This window comes from Salvelinus alpinus, chromosome 29 (genome assembly GCF_045679555.1).
Source record: "Salvelinus alpinus chromosome 29, SLU_Salpinus.1, whole genome shotgun sequence".
Lineage (NCBI taxonomy): Eukaryota > Metazoa > Chordata > Actinopteri > Salmoniformes > Salmonidae > Salvelinus > Salvelinus alpinus.
The window spans coordinates 21,152,828-21,171,595 of record NC_092114.1 but is presented as its reverse complement, the minus strand read 5'-3'; the positions used below and the strand labels follow the sequence as shown (position 1 = coordinate 21,171,595).

At 43.9% G+C, this 18,768-nt stretch overlaps 2 protein-coding genes across 7 annotated transcripts in view; one reads left to right on the top strand and one right to left on the bottom strand.

Moving 5' to 3' along the window:
* Nucleotides 1–2,727, bottom strand: part of LOC139559294 (epsilon-sarcoglycan-like) — a 32,247-nt gene extending 29,520 nt beyond the window's left edge. For 3 of the 4 annotated variants that reach the window (XM_071375162.1, XM_071375164.1, XM_071375163.1), the window contains exon 1: nt 2,555–2,727. In XM_071375162.1, coding sequence (XP_071231263.1) covers nt 2,555–2,591 — 37 coding nt within the window. In that variant the 5' untranslated portion in view covers nt 2,592–2,727. The remainder of the gene's footprint in view (nt 1–2,554) is intronic. The other variant, XM_071375165.1, reaches the window with a different exon arrangement.
* A 2,747-nt stretch (nt 2,728–5,474) lies between these two features.
* Nucleotides 5,475–18,768, top strand: part of LOC139559291 (neurabin-1-like) — a 119,028-nt gene continuing 105,734 nt past the window's right edge. For all 3 annotated transcript variants that reach the window (XM_071375156.1, XM_071375157.1, XM_071375154.1), the window contains exons 1-2: nt 5,475–5,692; nt 7,935–9,487. In XM_071375156.1, coding sequence (XP_071231257.1) covers nt 8,075–9,487 — 1,413 coding nt within the window. In that variant the 5' untranslated portion in view covers nt 5,475–5,692; nt 7,935–8,074. The remainder of the gene's footprint in view (nt 5,693–7,934; nt 9,488–18,768) is intronic.

Here is an 18,768-nt window from a genome sequence, read left to right as displayed (position 1 = left end):
CGCTAGCAGGGGAAACTGTGCTGTGTCTGCCTCTATAGCCAGTGGTCGCTAGCAGGGGAAACTGTGCTCTGTGTCTGCCTCTATAGCCAGTGGTCGCTAGCAGGGGAAACTGTGGTCTGTGTCTGCCTCTATAGACAGTGGTCGCTAGCAGGGGAAACTGTACTCTGTGTCTGCCTCTATAGGCAGTGGTCGCTAGCAGGGGAAACTGTGCTCTGTGTCTGCCTCTATAGACAGTGGTCGCTAGCAGGGGAAACTGTGCTCTGTGTCTGCCTCTATAGACAGTGGTTGCTAGCAGGGGAAACTGTGCTCTGTGTCTGCCTCTATAGACAGTGGTCGCTAGCAGGGGAAACTGTGCTCTGTGTCTGCCTCTATAGGCAGTGGTCGCTAGCAGGGGAAACTGTGCTCTGTGTCTGCCTCTATAGACAGTGGTCGCTAGCAGGGGAAACTGTGCTCTGTGTCTGCCTCTATAGGCAGTGGTCGCTAGCAGGGGAAACTGTACTCTGTGTCTGCCTCTATAGGCAGTGGTCGCTAGCAGGGGAAACTGTGCTCTGTGTCTGCCTCTATAGACAGTGGTCGCTAGCAGGGGAAACTGTGCTCTGTGTCTGCCTCTATAGGCAGTGGTCGCTAGCAGGGGAAACTGTACTCTGTGTCTGCCTCTATAGACAGTGGTCACTAGCAGGGGAAACTGTGCTCTGTGTCTGCCTCTATAGACAGTGGTCGCTAGCAGGAGAAACTGTGCTCTGTGTCTGCCTCTATAGGCAGTGGTCGCTAGCAGGGGAAACTGTGCTCTGTGTCTGCCTCTATAGACAGTGGTCGCTAGCAGGGGAAACTGTGCTCTGTGTCTGCCTCTATAGGCAGTGGTCGCTAGCAGGGGAAACTGTGCTCTGTGTCTGCCTCTATAGACAGTGGTCGCTAGCAGGGGAAACTGTGCTCTGTGTCTGCCTCTATAGACAGTGGTCGCTAGCAGGGGAAACTGTGCTCTGTGTCTGCCTCTATAGACAGTGGTTGCTAGCAGGGGAGGACCACAGCAAACTCAGACGTCCCTACTGTCCCTAACCTGAACTTGGAGCACAACTATTCTGGACTAAGGTAACAATGAGCATCTTTTCTCGTTCCAGGGAATGGGGTCTTTTGGAGAAGGTAAGAAAGTAGGCTATTGTCTAGGATTTTCAAAATGTTATTATTTTCTTGGTCTCTCGATAGGCGGGCTCTATAGGTTGATGGTATCGTTGCATTAAAAACTCAGTGAGCATCAACATTTTAACTATCAACTGAAAGTCTCTTATCAATACAAAAGTTACAGTAGTTAGGTAACCAAGCAAAGGCTAATTTACAGTAAACTCGAATTTACAGTAAACTTGATTTTACAGCCTCTCTAAATAATACAGTTATGGCTAGTCAGGATTAGACTGTGACACAAGAAATCGAAAACAACCAAAGAGCACAGATTACAAACAAAACAGAAGAGGTTACACCACAGTCTGTTACATTCAAGACAAATGTGTCCTTTAATGGGAAACTACTTGAGCATATCTTCATATTATGATGAGCGGCTGGGCTCAGTGGGGAGTCACAAGATATGCACCACTGCACATGCCCACTCACCGTCTTGAGGGCAGTTCTCTGCTTCAAACCCAGATTATCCTGTAGTTGGTTATTTCTTCCAATCACATCATAATAATGTGTGACACGGGAGACAAGCACAATGAAAACTTAATAGGCCAACAAACACAAACAAAAGTAATATTTTAAACCTTTTCTCAAACTGATTAGAATATGTTTGCAAAACAATTACTATTCACATTAAATTCAAATATTAGAATTTTAATTCAAACACTGAATGCCTCCCTCTAATGTCTAGCACATCTAGACACGATGCACAATTCATCAATTCCCAACGTTGTAGCTGTGATTAAATAATATTCACGTGGTGAGGAAAGATGTTTCCACACGTGATTACTATAGTATTCAATATGGCTTTTGTAGCCTAGGCTACACATAGCAGACTAAACTCCACTCCAGGCTACATGTCATGCAAAAACATCCTAACGATATGAGAAATGCAAGATGAAGAGTAACATCTTCTCATGAATTGCAGGACTGATGACCAAGACGTACTAGGTGTAATAATGTTGGTAGTTTATTATACATGTGTAACACCTGGGCTAAATAAGGTGATACATTGTGTCCGTGAAACAGAATGTTGGAAGAACATGCTAACCAACAACACATCCTTGGAGGAATAGCAACATTGTTGCAAAATAACGTTAATGGTAAAATAGTTATATTGTAGCTACTAATAACTAACAATACCATATCCTAAATAGCTCGTTTGCTATCTAGATAAACACAAGTAGATTTAAACGACAAGGCACCTTTCTCCCTGAATAACTTGATAGCAAGCTAACGTTAGCTATTTGTTCCATGACAGTGGGAAGAAATGACCAACCCACCAACCACATAGCTGTACCACGCTAGCTTGCTACTAGCTAACATTCATAACATGAAAAAGCATGCCTATTTCTCAATATTTCCATTTTAAATCTATACATACCCATATAAATCCATACGAGAACAACCGTTGTGTCCATTTTTCATTGGAGTCGGGTGAATTTTACATGGAAATATATGATTTTCTCATCGCTAGTGGTTTGACAGCCATAACAAGCATCCCTGAAATTCCAGCCTCCGCCTCCTCCTCCCCGAGCGCTTTCATTGGTTGGAACATCTGGCGCAGAAACTGGAAAATAAGATGAGCAGTCAAATGAAAATCTATAGCAAATTACGCAAATCAGTGGGGCAACTCCTATCATAAAAACGGGTGTGACGCAATTTCATCTAAGTTAAAAAGCATCACAATTTCAATTTACATAATCGAATCACTAAAACAACGATCTGTCCGTCTGTGTTTCTGTCTGTCTCTCTCTCTTTCTCTCACTCCCTCCCCCCTCTCTCTCCCTCTCTCAATTCAATTTCAATTTAAGGGGCATGGGAAACATATGTTTACATTGCCAACCAAGTAAAATGGATAATAAACAAAAGTGAAATAAACAATAAAAAAATAACATTAAACATTACACTCGCAAAAGTTCAAAAATAATAAAGACATTTCAAATGTCATATTATGTCTATATACAAATAGTTAAAGTACAAAAGGGAAAATAAATAAACATACATTTCGGTTGTATTTACAATGGTTTTTGTTCTTCACTGGTGGCCCTTTTCTTGTGGCAACAGATCACAAATCTTGCTGCTGTGATTTCACATTGTGGTATTTCAGCCAATAGATATGGGAGTTTATGTGTAATCTGAGGGAAATGTGTGTCTCTATTAGGGTCACACATTTAGCAGGAGTTTAGGAAGTGCAGCTCAGATTCCACCTAATTTTGTGTGCAGTGTGCAAAAAATTAGGTGGAAACTGAGCTGCACTTCCTAACTGCCTCTCTCGCTCTGTGCCTTGCTTCTAAAATTATGTAGATGTGATATTGACCCTGCGTGACCAACACAACCCCTCCATCCCTACCACCCCTCCTTGCAATGTGTAAGTCCAGCTGTAGAGAGGGCAGTGAGATGTCTGAGAACTCTATTAAAATCTGTTCTCCCCCTGTGGTGAACCAGAGCAGACAGATGGCCATGCTCAGCCCCTCAGCCCCCTTTCCTCTTTGGGCTATTCAGCTCAGACAAGGGTCCTGAAGAAGGAAGAAAGGGTCAGTCAGACTCTTAAAGGCCCAGTACAGTTCAAATTCATTTTTTCTGTGTTTTGAATCATATTGTGAAACAGCTGATGAAACTAACACTGTAAAAGTCTGAAAATATTTGATCAGTGTTATTTTCTGGTTGAAAATCCAATCTACACAGGACCGTCTAATTAGCAGGTTTGCACGGGCGGGGGTTTCGGCTATCCATGGTGACATCATCATGCAGTACATTAGTTAATAGACAAATAACAAACGTAGTTCCAAACCTTTCTGCCGATAACAGAACGTTTTCAGCGCCCCCCCCCCCCCCCCCCCCCCCCACTCAGATCACTCCCAGACAGGGAGGAAATCTATTACAGTAAGGTACTTAATTGTTACCCAGAAATGATTTGATATTGATATAAAAACAGCTGCATTGGGCCTTTAAGTCTCCATCTTGCTCCCTTGGAGTTTATTATGCTGGGCACAGATACAGCAGGACACACTGGTAATGCTTTTTCCACCACAAGTCTTTAGAAAGGTTCTGTTCCGGCATATTTGGGTGTGATCAACGATACGGTAGTATATTAAATGTGTAGAGATTTTTTATAATAATCTTGATTGGGTGCATTCAATGCACTGTGAAGAATAGCATAGCATCTCCTGTTCTCTGCAGTGCCAGGATGTTTTTCTCTCTAAATTTCCGATTTCTTTTTTTAGGTTGCTTAGCAACATGTAGAGATTTGAGGTGCTAGTAATTGTGGGTGGAGATGGTGAGTGTATTTCATAATATAGCCTATATATTGTAGTCTATATGGGGATTCCCATTCATTGACCAGTTGAGGACTAAACACTGTATTCAGTGGGGGAAACCATGTTGGTCAATACAAGCCTTCTAGAATTCTGCTGTATTAGCACATGCCTTTACTCTGCCCTGGATCTCATTTTCTAAACAGACAAGCCTTTGATCCAGGTGATCATCATGCCAATGTGAAATCTATTTATCTCATAATGAACTGCATCAAACCTGATCCTCTCCCCTTTCTTCATTGCATCCCAAATATGATCATGTCAAGTGAATAGTGTACTAAATACAAAATATGACTATAATAGTACCACAGTGAGAACTTGTTGTGATAGTGAAGTGTCCATGATGTTGATATTATTAAAACGGCATCCCCACATTAAAAAAGGAATAATGAGGCCCTTTCAGATCCCAAAGATCCCTAGATTCTTAATCACATGGCCCAGTCAGCTGCATATGCTATAGGCTGGCTCCTTTGACTCAATACTTGTATTCTAATATGGCATTGTGTTCTTAGATTCATATGGTGTGTGGTGGTACATTTAACCCCTTAGGTACTGTAAATGGTAGGATAAGTAAGTTGAACCTAACACTAACCCTAGCCTTAACCACACTGCTAACCTTAAGCCTAACCCTAACCTTAAATGAAGACCAAAAAGCAAATTTTTGTTTTCATAAATTTTTTAGGATAAAGTCAACTTTGACTTTGTGGCTGTGGTAACTAGTGACAACCATAGTAAAGCCAGTGAAGTTATTTGTGGTGGTATTTCTGCCAGACTGCACTTTACTGGACCAAACCATTACTGCGATAAGGTTAAACACCTGCCACATGTGTATGCCATTTGCAAAACATCATATTTCCTAAATGTAAAATATGTTTTTGTTACTTGTTGATTAAGATATATAAGATGTTTTCACCTTAGAAAACATCCAGTTGCGCACCCTTCATTGAGATGGAATATTTAATAGCGTCGGCTCCCACATTGTGCACACGGCAGCATCACCCATTGCCTGCAATGGCGTTGTCTAGCGGTGTGTAGACCACGGCTTGTGTGTCAAAGTGTCAATAGGGCGACATAATACTGGACTATCGACGGGCTTGAATGGAAATGTCGTATTGGAGGGGATTTATAACGATAGCAGAGTATTTCATGTGAATTTTTACAGGACTATTTTATGTCGCGGTCATTCATCACATGAAGCAATTAACGTAAGTCACTCTTTTGTTTTGTGCTTTGTGAAACATCGAGAGTAGCTTGGTGGAAACAGTAAACTTCTGCTTTTTCTATACATGATAAACAACACTATGCAGTAGGCCTATCGTTTTCCTTTTAAATGGGCTACTGAAATTAAATAATGTATTATAATATATAGAGTTCATATGGAGCTGACAACCATGCCTGTGTGGGTGATGCGCGTCTATCTGTTCGACGTAGGATAAAGCTCGAGCTGATACAATGTTACACGTTTGAGTTTTATCTTCTGCATCTAGAAGTTTACCATTTATGTCCGACGTTGATAAAATGGCTGGGCGGATAGGCTACTGCTTTCCGAAAATGATTCTAGGACGTTTATCTTGTTTATCATAGCAGCAACGGGTGCATTTGCAGAACGTTGCAATTTTGCATTTTTGTTGACCAGCTGACGATGAAAACATTTTGTAAAATTTATCCGATATCTTTTCACTTTGTAACATTAAAAATGTATCTTTGTTCTCGTGTGTCTTAGTGTTTTCCACCTGATACCCTACGTAGCCCATGTGGGATTTTTTTAAATGAGCAAATGTGAATTTCACAAACAGGGTGGTATGATGAAATGACATTAATATAATAGTAATAACACATACAAACACATTTGAAATAAGGGCATTTTATATTGAAATGAAAATTGCGTTGTTCATACTAAATTATATAAACATTATGTAAACAAATGGAATCCACAGTGTATTTGGATCGTATTTATCAATGGATTATATCACAGTTATGTGTGTGGTGTGTAAACAACTCCCCCTTGCACCCTTTCCCAAAAACCGTCTAGCCTGCATTTTTCTGCCTGTCTGTCTTTATGAGCTGAACTGTCCTTCAGTCCTTGTATTAATCGAGATGATCATGCAGAATGCCTCGGGCCGGGGCGGTGGTGAGACAGTAAACTACATGGTCAGACCTCAGGTTTAGGATAGGCTTCTATCCTACACTGAAAAGATTAACATTAGGTACATAATGGAGAGAAGGCATGTCTCTATCACACAAACATTGAATTTATGTTGCAAGGTGCTATAGTTCACATTTATTCATGTATTCAACAATGTTCAAGATGTTTCATGTTTAGTTGAGTCTCTATCTTCAGATGGCCCACACATGATTTCAATCACCCATATTGATCAGTGCTTGTTTTAGCTTACACGTGAGGAAGTGAGTATTGATTAGATAAATGGGTCAACTCACTGCTTTCTAAACAGAGGCATCATTACCATCAGGATGTGTTTTAGTATTGATGGGGATAAATCCATACAGTTGAATATCGGGATATTCTTTTTGACAATATATCGTATTGTATCGTTTTGACAATATTGCAATATTTTTGGGGTCACTAGTTGGCTGTACCAAAACTCCAGTATTTTTCCTTTATAGATTGTTCTCCATCTTCTTTTTAAATAGGGAGCCAATTTGTTTTCAGCACTTTTATTTCCATGACTGATCAAAAAATAGTTTTCTCATGGCTCTCTCTTGTCCCTCTGCAGCAGACATATGGTGATCAATATGTTTGGACTACGGAATCGCAATAAAATCACAGTATTTGTCACGATCGTCATAATGAGTAGACCAATGCGCAGCGTGCGTAGAGTTCCACATCTTTTAATTAATAGAAACTCAACAGACAAAACAAACAAGCACAAACGAAACGTGAAGCTACTGGTGTGCACACAGGCATCTATCTGTAGACAAGATCCCACAAAGCACAATGAGGAAAAGGGTACCTAAATATGATCCCCAATCAGAGACAACGAAAAACAGCTGCCTCTGATTGGGAACCATATCAGGCCACCATAGAAATACAATTCACCTAGATGACCCACCCTAGACACTATCACGCCCCAACCAACATAGAGATTAAACAGCTCTCTATGGTCAGGGCGTGACAGTATTGAATCGCAATACATATAGAATTGTGAGAATCTCAATACATATCGTATTGGCACCTAAGTATCACGATAATAACGTATCGTAAGGTCCCTTGGCAATTCCCAGCCCTAGCTTTTAGAGGGCAAATATATTTTATATTCAGTGCATTTCTTGTGCTAAGAGCTTTTAACACATAGAGCATCGTCTATGATTACGTTGCACTTTAAGTTAAGATTAATTCATGCTAGGAATGGTGTTTATGAAAAGCATAATTATGACAGTTTGGTTGGTATCTCTTGTATCTAACAGGCATTGCCTTTTCTCTCCCAGGTGTCCATGGCCCCTAATGAAGTGTGAAATCAAATCACAGTGATAATCACAAACTCGCTGGATACTACAGTAGTATAGGTGAGATGAAAGCCCAGCGATGCTGCTGAGATCCCCTCTGCCTCCTCACCTCTGACGCCATCATGCTGAAGACGGAGGCCTCGGGGGAGAGGAGCAATCTCCGGAGCGCCTCCCCCCACCGCAACGCCTACAGGACAGAGTTCCAGGCCCTAAAGAAGGCCTTCGACCAGCCACCCCGGCAGGACAGCAAGGAGCCCCAGCTCAAGGACACCGAGCGGGTCACCCAGCGCCGGGGACGACAGTATGGTGCCCATGTTAGCCGCATCAAGGACATGTTCATGCAGATGCAGGGCACAGAGAGCTCCGGTACTTCCACCAGGCGGGAAGACCCGTCGCCTCAGAAGATGACCAAGCCCACCAACTTCATCAACAAGGTGGACGGCTCAGTCATCAAGCTTACGCAGCACCCTATAGCGGACCGGACCAGCGCAGGGTCAAAGGTCGTAGAGACCAGGAAGCTGTTTGAGCAGCAGTCACGTGACGCGTCCCAGTCGCCTGTCTACTCCTATGGCCGGGAGAAGAGGGGTTCCCATGAGCACCTGGACGACTGGCGAGGGTCGCGCTCCAACAGGGGCAGCACAGACTCCCTGGACTCACTGTGTTCCAGGACGGAAGCCCAGTCGCCCACCGTGAGCCAGCTGAGCGCTGTGTTTGAGAGCGTCGACCACCAGGGAGGGGGAGGAGGGGGCCCATTCCGGCGAGGCCGGGCACTCTACTCCCCTGATAACTTCCACCGGCACGGCGACCTCAGTGAAGATGACTCGCACCAATCCCCGGTGCGTGGTGGAGGGTACAGGAACTGCGTGGGAGGAAAACTTCCTGTGTCCTCATCCTCAGAAGACCTCCTCAGCCCTAGCCCGCTGTCGGAGACAGTGGAGCTAAAACCCTTTCTGCATGAGGAGGAGCCCCAGGAGAGAGAGGAGACAGCAGGGGAGTTAGGACAGAGGGACAGGGAGAGACATCCTGTAGGGACCACCACCAACAGAGGGGAAGTGAACGGATCGTATGAGGAGAAGCAGGCGGAGGAAACCGACACCTCCAGAGAGACGTTGGGAGTCTGCACGGACTCAAGGCCCACAAATGATGCCACCGTCGGGGACAAGACTTCCGAGGACACCTATGATACCCCAGCTACCCCAGCCCAGGATGAAGCCCAGGATGAGGCAGAAGCCCGTGGGGAGGAGGTGGAGGTGGAGAAGGCCTCCTCCAGGCCCAGGGTCTCTCCAGAGGACCAGGTAGAAGAGCCCAATGAGGAATACAGTGGGAACGAGAGGGTGATTTTTAACACGGACGGAGACGCTTGCTACCAAGGCTGGGGGGAGAGCTGTACTGACCCTGAGGATGACCTTTACGGTGATGATGACGTCATCTATGACCCTGGGAATGATCTTACTGAGATCCCTGGTTTACCAGAGGAAGAGAAGGAGGATATCCCTCAGAAGAGGAAACTACGCTTCAGCACCAAACCCATGATGGTAAGTCTGTTTTTTCATGTTGTGGCCTTTGACCTCATCAATGTTGGGTAATATTTCCGGGTGTAAGGTGCTGGGTCAGTTTCATATTTCCCCCACTAATGCTTAAGGTTAGGATTGATGGAGGAAAATGTGATCCTAGATCTGTTAACATTTAATGTTTTTCGGGATCATATAATTATGATGAGATAATCTGAGTTTAGCCGACTCCCTTCATGTCCCAAAATACCATTTATAATACCATTAGTCAGGTGATACCATTAGTCAAGTGATACCATTAGTCAGGTGATACCATTAGTCAGGTGATACCATTAGTCAAGTAATACCATTAGTCAGGTGATACCATTAGTCAGGTGATACCATTAGTCAGGTGAGACCATTAGTCAAGTAATACCATTAGTCAGGTGATACCATTAGTCAGGTGATACCATTAGTCAAGTAATACCATTAGTCAGGTGATACCATTAGTCAGGTGATACCATTAGTCAGGTGATACCATTAGTCAGGTGAGACCATTAGTCAGGTGATACCATTAGTCAGGTGATACCATTAGTCAGGTGATACCATTAGTCAGGTGATACCATTAGTCAGGTAATACCATTAGTCAAGTGATACCATTAGTCAGGTGATACCATTAGTCAGGTAATACCATTAGTCAGGTGATACCATTAGTCAGGTAATACCATTAGTCAGGTGATACCATTAGTCAGGTGATACCATTAGTCAGGTAATACCATTAGTCAGGTGATACCATTAGTCAGGTGATACCATTAGTCAGGTAATACCATTAGTCAGGTGATACCATTAGTCAGGTGATACCATTAGTCAGGTAATACCATTAGTCAGGTGATACCATTAGTCAGGTAATACCATTAGTCAGGTGATACCATTAGTCAGGTGATACCATTAGTCAGGTGATACCATTAGTCAGGTGATACCATTAGTCTAGTGATACCATTAGTCAGGTGAGACCATTAGTCAGGTGATACCATTAGTCTAGTGATACCATTAGTCAGGTGAGACCATTAGTCAGGTAATACCATTAGTCTAGTGATACCATTAGTCAGGTAATACTATTAGTCAGGTGATACCATTAGTCAGGTAATACCATTAGTCAGGTGATACCATTAGTCTAGTGATACCATTAGTCAGGTGAGACCATTAGTCAGGTAATACCATTAGTCAGGTGATACCATTAGTCAGGTAATACCATTAGTCAAGTAATACCATTAGTCAAGTAATACCATTAGTCAGGTGATACCATTAGTCAGGTGATACCATTAGTCAAGTAATACCATTAGTCAGGTGATACCATTAGTCAGGTGATACCATTAGTCAGGTGATACCATTAGTCAGGTAATACCATTAGTCAGGTGATACCATTAGTCAGGTGATACCATTAGTCAGGTAATACCATTAGTCAAGTGATACCAATAGTCAGGTAATACCATTAGTCAGGTGATACCATTAGTCAGGTGATACCATTAGTCAGGTGAGACAATTAGTCAGGTGATACCATTAGTCAGGTGATACCATTAGTCAAGTGATACCATTAGTCAGGTAATACCATTAGTCAGGTGATACCATTAGTCAGGTAATACCATTAGTCAGGTAATACCATTAGTCAGGTGATACCATTAGTCAGGTAATACCATTAGTCAGGTGATACCATTAGTCAGGTAATACCATTAGTCAGGTGATACCATTAGTCAGGTGATACCATTAGTCAGGTGATACCATTAGTCAGGTGATACCATTAGTCAGGTAATACCATTAGTCAGGTGATACCATTAGTCAGGTGATACCATTAGTCAGGTAATACCATTAGTCAGGTAATACTATTAGTCAGGTAATACCATTAGTCAGGTGATACCATTAGTCAGGTGATACCATTAGTCAGGTGATACCATTAGTCAGGTAATACCATTAGTCAGGTAATACCATTAGTCAGGTGATACCATTAGTCAGGTAATACCATTAGTCAGGTGATACCATTAGTCAGGTAATACCATTAGTCAGGTGATACCATTAGTCAGGTGATACCATTAGTCAGGTGATACCATTAGTCAGGTAATACCATTAGTCAGGTGATACCATTAGTCAGGTGATACCATTAGTCAGGTAATACCATTAGTCAGGTAATACTATTAGTCAGGTAATACCATTAGTCAGGTGATACCATTAGTCAGGTGATACCATTAGTCAGGTGATACCATTAGTCAGGTAATACCATTAGTCAGGTAATACCATTAGTCAGGTGATACCATTAGTCAGGTAATACCATTAGTCAGGTGATACCATTAGTCAGGTAATACCATTAGTCAGGTGATACCATTAGTCAGGTGATACCATTAGTCAGGTAATGCCATTAGTCAGGTGATACCATTAGTCAGGTAATACCATTATTCAGGTGATACCATTAGTCAGGTGATACCATTAGTCAGGTGATACCATTAGTCAGGTAATACTATTAGTCAGGTAATACCATTAGTCAGGTAATACTATTAGTCAGGTAATACCATTAGTCAGGTGATACCATTAGTCAGGTGATACCATTAGTCAGGTGATACCATTAGTCAGGTAATACCATTAGTCAGGTGATACCATTAGTCAGGTAATACCATTAGTCAGGTGATACCATTAGTCAGGTAATACCATTAGTCAGGTGATACCATTAGTCAGGTGATACCATTAGTCAGGTGATACCATTAGTCAGGTAATACCATTATTCAGGTGATACCATTAGTCAGGTAACTTGTATTTGGAGATTTGAAAATAGAACGCTCCTCAACCTACAGCACCAATGGTAGCTATGCCTCTCTGATGAAGAGGATGATGATGAGCAGTAGAGCGTAGCAGCCATAAACTTATTTAACTATCTAGACAAAGCCTCGGGGTCTGGTAGCAATGTGGTATTCAGGGTCACACTGCTGCCTTCTGGGTAATGTGTGCATGAAAAGCTAACCATATATTCGTCATCATTCTGGCTCAGCGGCCAGTCGGTCTTCACACCGGCAGAGACCTTGATGTGTTTTAACCTCCATTCCATGAGTCAAGTCAGTCAGTTCATCAATGTTCTTGGTATTATTCACTAGCCACAAAACGGAAGCAAAGTGGCTGAAGTGGGCAGGGGCTACCTGAACTTGTTTTGGTTTTAGGTTGTAAATGTTTTGCTACGGTGTGCACTAATGAATACGACCCAGGTCTCCAAGTGGGAAATGGTGTGGATTGATTGGGTAACATTGTGAGCTGTGCATTAGACGTGTGTATCCTGCGGAGTCATGTTAAGTACATTTCTGAGAATATGAAACAGGACAAGGAATAACGTTGATGTAGATTTTTAGAATATGTTTGCATCACATTTATCCATAGCAGGTCAGATGAATTCAGCAAATTTATTCTAAATATATAAAACTCTTTATGTTATTACAGTTATTTTTTCAAAGGATTACATCCAGTTTATAATGGGTGCGTCTCGATTCAAATTCCTCCAGTTGGTTTATTTCCTTGTTCTTGAAGATCTGTTGACTCTCTGGAAAACAATGTCTATGTTATTGCTACTGTTATGAACAATACCACTGATCAAGAACTGTGTGTGTGTGTGAAGGGAGTGTGTGTGTGTGTGTGTGTGTGTGTGTGTGTGTGTGTGTGTGTGTGTGTGTGTGTGTGTGTGTGTGTGTGTGTGTGTGTGTGTGTGTGTGTGTGTGTGTGTGTGTGTGTGTGAAGGGAGTGTGTATCAAGATCAGAGGCTAGCTAAGACAAACATTCCACAGGTTGGGGATCGATCCTATTAACATGCTGTAACGAAGTAGAACAATTACCCCAGTTATATGTGATTTTGGACCGCTAATCTTCCTCACACACTTACACACACACACAGGAGCAGCCGGAACACACACTCATGGAGGCACAAGTAGAACAATTACCCCAGTTATATGTGATTTTGGACCGCTAATCTTCCTCACACACTTACACACACACACAGGAGCAGCCGGAACACACACTCATGGAGGCACAAGTAGAACAATTACCCCAGTTATATGTGATTTTGGACCGCTAATCTTCCTCTTCCTCATCTTCCTTGGTGCACACACCAGCACACACACATATATACACACGTGTGTGCTGTGGCCTTTCCCTTATAGGATCAGCAAGGTTTACTTTTCCGTACAGTATGAAGTATATCATCTTCTTTGAATTCCATTATCAGATCACATCCCCACGCTACGCAAAAATGTTATTCTCAGATAAGCCAGCTAATTGTAAACGTGATACTGTATATAGGTCTGCCAGCCGTGCTGCCCAATGTATTATAATGATGCAAATAAACCATAACCAGCCATCACAATATGTAACAGTGACTGCTTTTAAAACATGAATATTGGGTTAAGAGTTCAACCACTTCGTCCCACTGCTCCTATTAATATACAATATAAGAACTCAAAACATTTCCAAAGAGCTATAAAGAGGTTATTGTTCCAAGACAGTGTGTGTTTGTGCGTGTGTGTGATACAATAATAGAAAATACAAAAACTACACATTGTGGACCATTCAAATTGAGTTTTGAGACTCTAAAATCAATCATGGTCAAACGTGTGTGTGTGTGTGTGTGTGTGTGTGCGTGCGTGTGCGTGTGTGTGTGTGTGTGTGTGTGTGTGTGTGTGTGTGCGTGTGTGCGTGTGTGTGTGTGTGTGTGTGTGTTGAGTTGAAATGTTAAGCAGCTCCAGACATCTGTTCTCCCAGAGAAGGTATTACCTCTTGCTCTTTAATCATATATATATTAAACCCGAGGCAGTGTTTCTTTCTCCTTCTCTCTCTCTCATCTCCTTCTCTCTCTCTCCCCTCTCCTTCTCTCTCTCTCCCATCTCCTTCTCTCTCTCTCCCCTCTCCCCCTCTCTCTCTCCCCTCTCCCCTCTCTCTCCCCTCTCCTTCTCTATCTCTCTTCCCTCTATCTCTCTCATCTCCTTTTCTCTCTCTCCCCTCTCCTTCTCTCTCTCTCCCCTCTCCTTCTCTCTCTCTCCCCTCTCCTTCTCTCTCTCTCTTCCCCCTCTCCTTCTCTCTCTCTCCCCTCTCCTTCTCTCTCTCTCTTCCCCCTCTCCTTCTCTCTCTTCCCCCTCTCTCTCTCCCCTCTCCCCTCTCTCTCCCCTCTCCTTCTCTATCTCTCTTCCCTCTATCTCTCTCATCTCCTTTTCTCTCTCTCCCCTCTCCTTCTCTCTCTCTCCCCTCTCCTTCTCTCTCTCTCCCCTCTCCTTCTCTATCTCTCTCCCCTCTCTCTCTCTCATCTCCTTTTCTCTCTCTCCCATTTCCTTCTCTCTCTCTCCCCTCTCCTTTTCTCTCTCTCCCCTCTCCTTCTCTCTCTCTCCCCTCTCCTTCTCTCTCTATCCCCTCTCCTTCTCTCTCTCTCCCCTCTCCTTCTCTCTCTCTCCCCTCTCCTTCTCTATCTCTCTTCCCTCTCTCTCTCTCATCTCCTTCTCTCTCTCTCCCCTCTCCTTCTCTATCTCTCTTCCCTCTCTCTCCCCTGTCCTTCTCTCTCTCTCCCCTCTCCCCCTCTCTCTCTCCCCTCTCTATCCCCTCTCCTTCTCTATCTCTCTTCCCTCTCTCTCTCATCTCCTTTACTCTCTCTCCCCTCTCCTTCTCTCTCTCTCCCCTCTCCTTCTCTCTCTCTCCCCTCTCTCTCTCCCATCTCCTTCTCTCTCTCTCCCTCCCCTCTCCCCTCTCTCTCTCCCCTCTCCCCTCTCTCTCCCCTCTCCCTTCTCTCTCCCCTCTCCTTCTCTATCTCTCTTCCCTCTCTCTCTCTCATCTCCTTTTCTCTCTCTCCCCTCTCCTTCTCTCTCTCTCCCCTCTCCTTCTCTCTCTCTCCCCTCTCTCTCTCCCATCCCCTTCTCTCTCTCTCCCCTCTCCCCCTCTCTCTCTCCCCTCTCCCCTCTCTCTCCCCTCTCCTTCTCTATCTCTCTTCCCTCTATCTCTCTCATCTCCTTTTCTCTCTCTCCCCTCTCCTTCTCTCTCTCTCCCCTCTCCTTCTCTCTCTCTCCCCTCTCCTTCTCTATCTCTCTTCCCTCTCTCTCTCTCATCTCCTTTTCTCTCTGTCCCATTTCCTTCTCTCTCTCTCCCCTCTCCTTTTCTCTCTCCCCCCTCTCCTTCTCTCTCTCTCCCCTCTCCTTCTCTCTCTATCCCCTCTCCTTCTCTCTCTCTCCCCTCTCCTTCTCTCTCTCTCCCCTCTCCTTCTCTATCTCTCTTCCCTCTCTCTCTCTCATCTCCTTCTCTCTCTCTCCCCTCTCCTTCTCTATCTCTCTTCCCTCTCTCTCCCCTGTCCTTCTCTCTCTCTCCCCTCTCCCCCTCTCTCTCTCCCCTCTCTCTCCCCTCTCCTTCTCTATCTCTCTTCCCTCTCTCTCTCTCATCTCCTTTTCTCTCTCTCCCCTCTCCTTCTCTCTCTCTCCCCTCTCCTTCTCTCTTTCTCCCCTCTCTCTCCCATCTCCTTCTCTCTCTCTCCCCTCTCCCCCTCTCTCTCTCCCCTCTCCCCTCTCTCTCCCCTCTCCTTCTCTATCTCTCTTCCCTCTCTCTCTCTCATCTCCTTTTCTCTCTCTCTCTCCCCTCTCCTTCTCTCTCTCTCCCCTCTCCTTCTCTCTCTCTCCCCTCTCCCCCTCTCTCTCTCCCCTCTCCCCTCTCTCTCCCCTCTCCTTCTCTATCTCTCTTCCCTCTCTCTCATCTCCTTTTCTCTCTCTCCCCTCTCCTTCTCTCTCTCTCCCCTCTCCTTCTGTCTCTCTCTCCCCTCTCTCTCTCCCATCTCCTTCTCTCTCTCTCCCCTCTCCCCCTCTCTCTCTCCCCTCTCCTTCTCTATCTCTCTTCCCTCTCTCTCTCTCATCTCCTTTTCTCTCTCTCCCCTCTCCTTCTCTCTCTCCCCTCTCCTTCTCTCTCTCTCCCCTCTCTCTCTCCCATCTCCTTCTCTCTCTCTCCCCTCTCCTTTTCTCTCTCTCCCCTCTCCTTCTCTCTCTCTCCCCTCTCTCTCTCCCATCTCCTTCTCTCTCTCTCCCCTCTCCTTTTCTCTCTCTCCCCTCTCCTTCTCTCTCTCTCCCCTCTCTCTCTCCCATCTCCTTCTCTCTCTCTCCCCTCTCCTTCTCTCTCTCTCCCCTCTCCTTTTCTCTCTCTCCCCTCTCCTTCTCTCTCTCTCCCCTCTCCTTCTCTCGCTCCTCTCGGCACACAGCGAACAAACAGTGTTCTGTCTTTTGTTCCGGCTCATGAAAGAGACCGAGATATTTCTCCCTGAGCTTGGCCCTTCACTGGGGCTGACCACGCAGGAGACCCGCTTGACCCCGAGGCAGGCAAACTTACAATGAAGAACATTGAAAAGAATAGATGTAGTCAGTTAATCTTACTTAAAAAATATATCCTTCTTGTAATATGTCTTGGTGCCTCAGAGCAGATAAAATTATCTTGACATCCTGTTTCTAAACCTTAAAGGGACAATCTGCAGTTGCTACATTCATTTTTGGAGTTATAAATTAATTATATTTACCTATTGATTCTTGAAGAATTTAAATTATGAATAACTAATGAGCTTAAATTACTACTTGATTTTGTTAGGATTTTATTAGTATCCTCATTAGCTGTTGCGAAAGCAACAGCGATTCTTCCTGGGGTCCACACAAAACATATCATACCCCATCAGAACCCAAAATGTGTACTCCAATGTTTGTAAACAAAGTACATGTAAACACGCACTATATCGACTATAAACATGGTTAAAACTATAATCTTGATATAATGGATGGTCAGTCCTTTCATTCACTTTCAGTCCTTTTCATGTCTATTCATTTGAGAGTGGTTACATTTCTCGTGATCCAGTCCTCAGCTTTTTTGTTGTTTCAACCTCTGATTCCTGCTTTAATAGATCTGAAAATCTATTTGGAGGCTGCTGGCGGCTTGGGGAAATCTGGTACATAAGCTTGTGGCGGCTGGCGATATAAAAACACACTTGGTTTATTCCTTTCTGCATTGATGCACACAGATGCAGAAATATCTATTTATGCCGATATACGTCTCTATACAAACAGAATACTTGTTTAACTAACTGATTTTTATTGTATATATCTAGGCACCAGATGATCTCCATACACCCATTTATCTGTCAGTGTGTGGAGGGACATTGCTCGACTCGTCTGAGGCAGAGCCAGCCTCTTTTCCTGGAGGGTCTGACACATAGGACATCAGTCTTACTGGTCATTAGAGCCACTCAGCTTATCCTTGGCATCATGGCCTCCTCAGCCAGTCATTGGTTGCATCCAAAAAGGCAGCCTTTTGCCTACTTAGTGCACTACTTATGACCAGGGCCCATTGGGCTATAAAGAGAATAGGGTGCCATTTAGGGCGCATACATGGCCAGGCTACGTCACATCTCAAGACTCTGCTGTGCTGGTGTGTTAGTTACTGTGCAGCTCCCTCTGTAGCTACCAGGTTCTACAGTCACAGTTCATATCATATAGGATTAGAATGGTCAATCCAGAACATGAGAAATGGGATGCTTTAGGATTCTTTGATCTATATAGCTCACCCTTAATCCACATTTAATCATTCTGGGGAATAGCAGAATACATACACAGAGAACTACAGTACTGTGTGCCTTTGCACCAAGGACTTTTCAACATTACCCTTAGTAACTAACTGCCTGTTCTAATTGAATGGTCATTTGCTCTTGTTCAGGATACTGGTAATCCAAACAGGGGCCTCTACCACCTCTTTCTGAGATTCTCTCCCTGTCACTGTCCCCTCTCCTCTTTATTGCCTTTAGTAAATACTGGCTCTTGTGACAGCTTCCTTGCCTGAGACCTAGAAACTTATGTTAGCTCTCCAAGCTATCACAGAGGCTTTAGCTCAGTGGGCTACCATAGTCATGTGGTCTGAAGGAGACTCTGGTTCAAACCCAGTGGGTCACACCTACTGTTGTGCGGGACACATAGTCCCTCTCTTTCTCTGATTCCTTCCCTCTCTTCCTCCACTTGAATGGCGTTTATAGCAGCTGTAATGAAACGTTTGTGTCTAATATGGAAAAGTTGTTTTTGCCTCAGCTGTGACATCTTGATGTCCTAATGGAATGAAGCACATGTGAAGGACTGACTGCTAGGCAAAGGCACTAGTGAATGGACATTGAAGTGATTGTGTAATTGTATCCTCTCTGTGCTGCACTTACATCAAATAGGCTAGCGTTTAGTCCGTTAGGGTTTTTGCTCACCGTTTAGCCTACTGTACTCAATCAGTTACATGCTGAGTAGTGAAGAATATAGCTCTGA